The sequence below is a fragment of the Plasmodium gallinaceum genome (assembly GCF_900005855.1).
Source record: "Plasmodium gallinaceum strain 8A genome assembly, contig: PGAL8A_v1_62, whole genome shotgun sequence".
NCBI lineage: Eukaryota > Apicomplexa > Aconoidasida > Haemosporida > Plasmodiidae > Plasmodium > Plasmodium gallinaceum.
In genome coordinates, this window is record NW_021628221.1 from 190,141 (window position 1) to 200,848 (window position 10,708).

The 10,708-nt window shown below is 19.7% G+C and overlaps 1 protein-coding gene across 1 annotated transcript; it reads left to right on the forward strand.

Annotated features, from left to right (window-relative positions):
• Positions 1-973: 973 nt before the first annotated feature.
• PGAL8A_00098400 (ubiquitin carboxyl-terminal hydrolase, putative) lies at positions 974-9,946 on the forward strand (the record flags this gene model as incomplete). Its single annotated transcript, XM_028672466.1, has 4 exons — positions 974-9,199; positions 9,301-9,369; positions 9,470-9,638; positions 9,891-9,946. 4 exons carry the CDS (start codon positions 974-976, stop codon positions 9,944-9,946), a joined length of 8,520 nt encoding a protein of 2,839 aa, XP_028526100.1.
• Positions 9,947-10,708: the final 762 nt, after the last annotated feature.

The window sequence follows — 10,708 nt, forward strand, 5'->3', positions numbered from 1 at the left end:
AAAAAAAAAAAAAAAAAAAAAAAAAGATTAGTTTGAAAATAACTACATAATTAAAAAAAATATATTTTTAAATATAAAATGAGCAAATAAAAATATAAACATATGCATAAATCTATATAATACTTAAAATTTTTTAAGGCATGTATTTTTTCTTTTTTTTTTTTTTTTTTAATTGCATTATTAAAGATATAAATCTTAAAATTAATGTAATTTTTTTTATATATTTATATTCTATTAATATATTATCATAACTTTTGGTTTTAATTATAAAAGTCAAAGTATTTGTTAAATATACTAATCGTAAGTTCGCCATAATAAAAAGATAATCTTTAATTTTATTTTCTACTTGTTTATGGCAGGCTTAATATTTTATATACATTCATTAATAATATTATAATTTAAAATAATGTTAACTATATTTTGTTAATATATTTTATATTATTTATAAATTGTATTATTTTGAAGAAATATTTATTTAAAAATATATATATATAATAATAATAATAATAATAAATCATTTTATATTATCCTTAAAAGTCTTATCATTAAAATATATATATATATATATATAAATTTTAAATGAAGTAATATATTTATAATTGTGAATAAATTTAGATAAAGTAAGAATAAAATATTAATTATAAGAAAAATTACATGAAAATTGATATAATAAAAATTATAATGAACTCATACAAAAGTGAACAACATTGTGTAATTGAATATCATAATTATATTTTTATTAATGATGAGTACAAATATATTATATACTAAAATATCATTTTTAAATTATCCTTTTGTCTTAAAAATAACAAATAAAATAAATAAATAAATAAATATATATATATATTTATATTTTTATATGTATATTTACGTAGAAATATATATATAATAATATATATGAATAATAAAACAAATATATGATAAAAAAAAATAGTTTAATATATATGTAAAAATTAATATATTAAAACAAAAAATGTTTAATAATAATGATGATGAAGAAGAAAATTACACAAGGAATAGGAGAAGTAATTCATCAGATAGTATGAATGGAAATACATTGAATGATCATATGAATAATTATAATAATTATAATAATTTTAATCGATATCATGAACAGAATATGAACTCTTGTAAGATTGATGAAATTTATGTAGATGATAGCTATGATGAAAATAATAATTATTATCAAAGAGTAGATAATAAATTCGAAATTAATAAAAATATAAATTTTGATGGACCATATAGTCATAAAAATTTAAGACCAGTAAATGAGAATGAAATAGAATTAGTAGTAGATAATTTTTTTGATAAAATTAGAAATAATGAAGAAGTTTATTCAGAATGGAAAATATGCCCAAATTTTATCTTTAGAATATTATTTATTGCAAAATCAAGATCAAATAATTATATGTATCCAGTTGCATCTTCTTTTATTGAAGCTATACAAAAAGAAGATTGGGTTAATGATTGGGGATTTAGTAACGTTCAGTATTATATTATATTAATTAATTTAGCAGATTATAGAAAATCTTATTATAAAATTGATCATTTTAATTTTTCTCATTTAAACACAGATAGAGGATGGCATAATTTCGTTCCATTTGAAAAATTAAGAGAACCTGGATTTATAAATGAAGAAGGTCAGATCGTATTAAGAGCAGGGGTATATCCTTTCGGATCTGAATCATATAAAAACAGTAGAGATGCTAATTATAATAGTAAACTAAGAACTGGTTTTGTTGGACTGAAAAATCATGGAGCAACTTGTTATATGAATGCACTCTTACAGTTATTATATCACATCAATATTTTTAGAAAAGCAGTTTGTATGATGATTTTTAATATTGAAAATATTATTGGAAAGAAAACTTTAGAATTTTTTAAAAATAAATTAGAAAAAAAAAAAAAAATTAAGTTAGCTTTAAAAAAAGAAAAGAGAGGAAAAAAATTAAAAGAAAAAAAGTGTTCTGACATAGATGATCCCAAAGATATTTCGAAAGATACTTCATTTAAATTATTACCATATATAAAAAATGAAAATAATTTATCCTCAAATGATAATACTATAGAAAAAGAATGTTCTAATCATAGAATAAAAAATGAAATGAAAAATTTTCTAAATAATGAAAATGAACATTCTTCTAGTCTCTTAGATAATAAAATAGATATTGTAAAAGAAGGAAATGATAATCATAGAGATGTAGTTGATGATATACACAAAAAAAAACAAATAGAAAAAGTAGAGATTTCTAAAAATGAAAAATCAAATGAATTTTCTACAAATTTAATTCGAAATAACGAAATGAATAATAGCAAAAATGAATACAAAAAAAATAAAAATATTTGTGACAATGATATTAAGGAAAATGTAAATTCTAATAACTACGACTATGAAATGAAAAATAATAAAAAGCATGGTTATGCTCACTTTTCTTCTTCTGATCCATCGAACGATACAGGAAAATATAATAACATACATAATGAAGATAATGAAGTATATAATAGTATGCATATGAATAAAGAATATGGTAATGATATAAAAAAAAATAGTAAAAAAAATAAGAAGAAAATTATTAATTATGAAGCAAAGAAAAATTTAAAGAAAAAAAAAAAAATTTTCAAATATACAAATGAAAGAAAATATAATAATTTAGAAAATGAAGACAACGCTAATTCTCAAATGTCTTCTTCCGATAATTTATCCAATATATCAAATTCCTCCAAAAAAAAAAAATTTTCTTCTAACAGTAATTCTAATAATTTATTGAGTTCTAAAAAAAATTCAAGTTCTTTAAATACATCTAAATCAGACAGAGATGATGATAACGACTCTGTAATAAATAGTTATGAAGATTCATATTCAGATAGTGAGTTATCTGTTTTATCCATAACTTCATCAGGGTCATCTTCTTATGTTACTTGTTCATCCTCAGCTTCGTCATATTATTATAAAAATAAAAAAAAGATAAAATATGAAAAGTCAAAAGAAGCAGATTATAAAAATATTTTGTTAGAAGAAGAAATAGAAAAAAAAAATATTTTACCAACATCATTAGCTTTGCAAAATTTGTTCTATAAATTGCATTCATTAAATGAAGCAGTTTCATGTAAAGAATTAATTCGTTCATTTGGATGGGATGCTAGTGATGTTTTCACACAACAAGATACTCACGAATTATTGAAATTATTATTAGACAAAGTTGAAGAACAAATGAAAGGAACTGTGGTAGAAGGGTCTGTTAAAAAAATGTTTGAAGGTGAAGTTGAAACATATATAGAATGTTTAGATATAGATTATAAAAGTGTTCGTAAAGAAAGTTATGAAGATATACAATTAGATGTTCAAGGTTGTAATAATATATATGAATCTTTAAATAAAGCAATTGAAGCAGAAATTTTGGAAGGAGATAATATATATGAAACAGATGGATATGGTAAACAAAAAGCAAAAAAAGGAATGAGATTTTTGAGCTTTCCTAATATATGTATATTTTTATTAAAAAGATTTACATTTGATTTACAAAGAATGGAAACTGTTAAGTTAAATAATAGATTTGAATTTTATAAAGAATTAGATTTATCAAAATATTGCGAAACTGGTGGTCAATATGTGTTACAAGCAGTCTCTGTTCATCAAGGAAATATGAATAGTGGTCATTATTACTCCTTTAGTTATAAACACAATGAAAATTTCTGGCTGAAATGTGATGATGATAAAATATTTCGTGTTAGTGAATACTCAGTTATCAATGATAACTTTGGCGGATTTGATATAAATATAGATAAAGATCTTTATGATTTTGATATTTCTGATAAAATTAAGCAAAGAATGAAAAATTATAGTGCATATATGCTAGTATATGTAAAAAAATCTCTTATCCCAAAATTAATTAAAGAATGCGATCCTGCAGTTGTAAATCCACAAGTTGTTAAAAGATGTAAATTAGAAGAAATAATAAATAAGAAAAGATCTAAATTAAAACAGGAAATTTTACAATATGTTAAAATAAGAGTATTTGATAAATATTGTTATCTTTATAAATCTTTTAACGATTTACCACCAAATGGAATTCCTTCTTTATTCAATATAAAATTTGATAGAAGTAAAACAGTTGTAGAAGCATTTTATAAGATTTTGAAAATAATAAAAAAAATATATTTAAGAAAAAAAAAAAAACAAAACACAAAAATGTTGAAAAAATCAAATAAAAAGCAAAAAACATTACTACAATTAAATAGCAATAATATTGATGATAATATGAATGATAAAAATATTCATAGGAATAGTTTAAATACTTGTGATAATTACAGAAATGTAAATGATTCATATGTCAATTTGAATGAAAATATAAATAATAATGAATCCTTTCAAAAAAAAATATCAAATGAAGCATTTGATATTTCTACAGTTTATTTCACTAATGATAATTCATTAAAAAATAACGATATAAATAAAAAACATGAGGATTCATTTAAAAGTTTAAAAAAAAAAAAAAAAACTTATGATAATATTAATGAAAATGTAAGTAATTTAGAATTTACTAGTGATGCAATAAACGCTGATGAAAAAAAAGAAGAATTAGATGAACAAGAAAAAGAAGAAATAAAAAATGATGAGAGAAATAATAAAAATAATGAACATATAAATATTACAAATAAACATGAAGAAATAAGATTAGAAGAAAAATGTAAAAATTTTAAAATAAAAGAAAATAATAAAATGAAAAAAGATGGTAACATTACTATAAATAAATTACAAAATAACTTAAATTATATAAAAAAAGAAAATAATCATAAAGAATTAGATAGCTCTTCAATTGATTCTTCATCATCTGTTTCATCTGTTCCTTCATGTTGCACTGTAAATTCTATAGATAATTATATTAAATATATGTCGAGAAAAAAATTCAAAAAATCTAAGAGAAAATCTGATGGAAGTAATTCACGTATGAGAGATTTTTCTTCATCAAATAACAATTCTTCTTATTATTCTTCATCATCATCATCTTCCTCTTCTTCTTCATCTAACTCTCCTTGTAATTCTTCATCTTCATCCTACTGCTATTTGAAAGAAAAGAAATGTTTTTATGCAATGCTTCCAACGAATGATGTTTATAGATTTTTCCCATTAGATATGAAAGTTAATAGTCAATTATATCTATATGAATTGTTTAAAAAAACAAATAAAGAATCGTCAGATTTATTTCCAACAATAGATATTTTATATCATCCACATAATAAAAAAACATTTGTATCTGCTAATACATCTTCAAAAACTAAGAGCTTTTTATTTTTTTTTAAATATTTTGATATATATGCAGAAGAGAAAATTAACGATTCCTCTTTAATATGTTTAGATATAGTCCATTGCGATATTCATTTAAAACCAAAACAGTTAGAAATTAGAATAATAGAAAAAATTCTCAAAGCTATGGAGAAAGGTTATATTACTAAATATAACTATGACTTATTAAAAAATTATATACAAAATGAGTATTTTGACACTGATGATCCTCTGAATTTTAAAATATTTGTAGAATGTAAAAATAAATGTAATTTAATAAAATCAAAAAAAATTATTGCTCATAATAAAATAGCTCCTGGTGATATTTTAATTTTTAACTTTCTAACTAATATGAATTTGGAAAAAAAAAAAAATTTTATTTTACGTTTGGGAACAAAAAAAGAAGATTTATATTTAACTGAAGAAAATCAAACTACATATGATATATATTTTAATGCAAATATATTAAGTAAAGTTTTATATAAAAAAAAAAAGTTAATTGAAAAAATTTATAACTGTTGTTATATTTTTAATAATAGAAATGGAATATATTATAAAATAAAATTTGTTGATAACTTTAATGGTGAGAATGTATTAATGGAAACAAACAATGATAATAATAAAGAAGAAGAAAATAGCACATCAAATACTAATAATCTGCTAAATGATGATTATTTTTCGAATAAAATCAAGAAAGAAGAAGAAAAAAATATGAAAAATAATGTTAATAATCCTCATTATTCTACTCAAAATATATTTCTTACAAATAATGATAAGTTGAATAATGAAAAAGAATCAAATCATCTTAATTATTTTTCATCTTGTGAGCACCATTCAACTGAAAAGGAAAATGATAATGATAATAACATTAATAATGTAATTAATAATACAGAAAATAAGTTTAATAAAGAAAATATAGAATTGATGAATAAAAAAAAAAATATAAATGATACCAATAATACATGTGATATAAGTAATATGAATAATATAAAATATAGTTCTAATTATCTGCAGGATGATAAAGATAAAATAGTAACAGATTGTTATAATAAAAATACTAATAGTGGTGTGGTTTTACCACTTGCCTATGAAAATAATGGAAAAATAGATGAACAATGTCTACAGAATAATTTCAATGAAGATAATATAGATTTTAATGTTTTAAATATTAATAAAGAAAATTTAAATAGTCAAGAAGTAATTAACTTATATCTATATTTAAAAAAATATAGTTCTGAATTTGCAAAAAATGGGATTAGTTATATATATAGTTTATTAAGTAAGAAATCATTAGAAGAAGTAACAGAATATGTTATAAATAACCAAAAGCGAATTTTGAAAAAAAAAAAAAAAAGTAATTTATTTAATTTTGATAATATAAGTATTTGTAGGGATTATCAATATCCTTATTATTCTCCTTCTACATCTGATTTTTCTATTGATGATGAAAAAATAAAAATTAAAAAAAAAAAAAAAAAAAAAAAAAAAGAAATAGGACATATAAACAATATAAATAAAAATATAAAATATGAATTAAACGAGATAAATAAAATGAACAAGGTAAACGAAATGAATGTCGATATAAATCATATAAGTAAAATGAACGAAGTGAATAATGGTAAACATGTAACAAAATGTATAAATGAGATGAATAATGAAGAAAATCAAATAAATATGTTTAATTATATTTATTATTCTAATAAAACAGTAGATATGAATGAAAGTAACAATGAGCTTAATGAAACATCCGAATTAAAGAATGTTAGTACTCCACATAATATTCATATTTCTAATAATATGAATTCACAAAATGAAATTAATATTTCAAGTGATTTTATACAAAGAAATAATTCAGATGTTTCATTCTGTTCATCTGCAAATTCTTCACTTACATATACATCAGAAAGCACAGATTATTATTTATATAATGTAGAAGAATCATTAGAATCTGTCTATACTAGTAATATATATGATCATAAAAAGAAAAATAGAAAAAAGAAAAATAAAGTAAAAAAAAAAAAAAAAAATATGTTGATATATGAAAATAATGAGAATGAATTTGATAAATCTAATGTTTCATTACATGATCGTGGGTATGAAAAAAATATAATTAATTTAAATTCAGATATTGAAGAAGATGTATATGTTAATCCGTTGCATGAAAAAGATAAAAATGCATCGGATAAATATACTTCTTTAAATGATTGTGATAATATGGATGCTAATGATACGATCAAAATAGAAACAAATAATAATAAGGATAATTATACAACATCAAATGTAGATAAAATAGGAAAAACTGTTAAAAATATAAATATCCCATTAGATAATAATGATATACATTTATATGATGAAAGTGATTCTAAAGAAACAGGAGGCAATTCATTAGAAAATCACTACATAAATAATGAAATATCTAAAAATAATAAAATTAGTGAAATAAAAGAACAAACTATAGAAGAAATAAATACTAACAATATTTCAAATAATGCATGTTTAAAATCATCTATTGATAATAAATATATCGATATTGATAGTATAAATGAAAATGTATATTCAAATGATAAAAATAAAGATACTTTAAATAATAGCAATATTAATAATAGTAATAATAATAATAATAATATTGTAATGAATAATAATCAAATAAATGTGAAAAACATTAATGAAAAATGTAATTATATATTGCCTAAAGAGATTAATAATAATGATTCAAATATGCAGGATAATGTTAGTAATGAAATTAATAAAGATAGCATGAATAGTAATAATACATTGTTAAATATCTCTACAAAACAAACAAAAAAGAAAAAAAAAAAGAGTCAGAAAGCAAAAATTATAAAAAAATGTGGAGGATTAGCAGATAAGGAGGAACCAATATTACCTTTTTATGTGATTTGTGATTATTTAGATTTTGTAGAAAGAAAAATATACGTTAGTAGATTCAGATTCAAGTTATATGATCCAATTTATCAGCTAGGGAAGTATAGAAATTGTGCGGGAGTTATTTTAAAAAGGGATTTAAAAAAAGGTTGTTTGAATTATATTGATTCTCATTTTCTTTTTTTAAAAAAAGAATTGTATAAAATTGATTTAGATATTGATATTAGGTGTCCAACAAAGCAAATTTTTAAACATGTATGTTATAAAATGAATGTAGATCCTACTCATATATTAATCTTTCCTTATCCTCCTTTAAATAGTCCTGTGAACTTTTCTCCTTATAATATAGATTCTTTTACATGTCATTCTGATTCAGATTATGAAAATTATCAAAAAAATAACAATTCTTGTTATGGTCAGACACCATTTGAAACATTAATAAAACAACATTCGATGGCGTTAGAACATAATTCTTTAACTGAACAGAAAACATTTTGCTTATCTTTATTACCATTTCATTATAAATATTTTACTAGATTATACCCATCAGACTCACCTAAATATTTTCATTATGTCGTTCAATTATTTAATTCACATGTTCAATCAGTAGCTGCTTATTGTGGTCATATAAAATTCAAGAAAAGTTTAGAAAATGATATTAAATCGAATGATTTTTATGATCGTGATGAATCAAATAGTGATTATTCTTCATCAAATTCTGATAATTCTAACAGTACTATAATCAATAATGAATATATACCAAATAATTATACAACCGTACAAGATCTAATAGATAAAATCAAATTGGAAATGAATCCTTATTTGAAAAAAAGGGGAATAGATATAAAACAAAAATTTCGTTTGTTATTTACATTTGGACCTAAAATAAAATATTTAAGTAATGATGAACAATTAATAGGAATGGATTTTGTAAAAACAAATCATATAAAAAATATTTATGTCACCCCATTGAGAATGGAACCTGATTTCACAGATGAACAAAAACGACTAATAGAAACTGATCAATTAAAAGTAATTTTATATTTTTAAAAATATAAGATTTTTTATGATAAATACACTTATAATTAATTTAATTTTTTTTTTACATATAAAAAATTTTTCTTTTGTTTCAGATAATTCATGTTTTTAATCAAACACCTTCAAAAGAAGTCTTTGGTTATAGTTTTGATGTTCTCGTAGATGTAAATATATTTTTTTCATATTTAATAAAACTACTTATAATGCATATATATATATATATATATATATATATATATATTTTATTTATTTATTTATTTTCAGCCTAATGACAATATGCTAGATATTAAAAATAAAATAAGAAAAAGAACTTTACTACCTAAATATATATTTGATAAAATTACCTTCTTTGAATTTGAGAATGGACAAAGAATATGGAGATCTAACGATGATACTATAAATTGGAAAAATAAACAATTTGCTATAATTATAGGTTAGTAATTTTATCCCTTTTTTTTTTTTTTTTTTTTATTTTTATTTTTCTTTAATATAATAATTTAATTAAAAATTTTTACTTCTCATGTTTATTAAAGAATTTTATTATGTACATATTATTTTAATATATAATTAACATTCATTTTTTCATTTTATTTTTACATTTTTTTTAATAAATAATATTATCATTTGTATATTAATTTTATATATTAACTTATTTTTTTTTTTTTTTTTTTTTTTTTTCTTTTAGGAGAACATCATGCTCCATCTCATTCAAAACAACAAATGGGAATGAAAATAGCTTAACTTTTTTTTTCTTTCCTTTTTTACCTAATTTTTAATTTTTTTTATAATAGAGAAAAATTTATACTTCTTAACTTTTTTTATTAATTTTAATTAATTTTTTTTTCATTTTTTTTTTTCTACAATATATAATTTCATGAATTATTGAATTATAAATATACACCAATGTATAAATTTTCTATAATTTTTTTTTTTTCTTTTTTTCAAATATTTATTGTAGCAATAATTCAGTAATATCAATCTAGAAAAAAAAAAATGAACATCTTTATAAATTTATTTTATTTACCTTATTATATGTACAAAATTAAAACTTTTTTATCTTTTTTTTTTTTTTTTTATCGTATTTTTTTCATTATTTTTAAATATATATATAAGTATATATATTTTAATTTATTTAAAATATATTTTTTTCTTTTTGTTTCCACTTACAGATTATAATTCATAATTTTCCTTTTTTTTTTTTTTTTTTTTCATTTTACTTTTGTTTTCTTTTTTATTTTCAACTAAAATATATATATTTATATATATTTAAAAAATAAAAAAAAGTGTATGCACACATATTTAGAGAAATAAAAGAAAAAGAATACATAAGAATTAATTTATTTTTGCAGAATATTTCTTTTCATAAATATTTACTTTATTAGATTATATCTATTTTTTAGTAGATTATATCTATATCTTTTTTTCTATTTTTTTAATTTATTATAATTTCCATAATAAAGTAGTTTACATAAATATTCACTGGCTTAAATTATATGTACATTA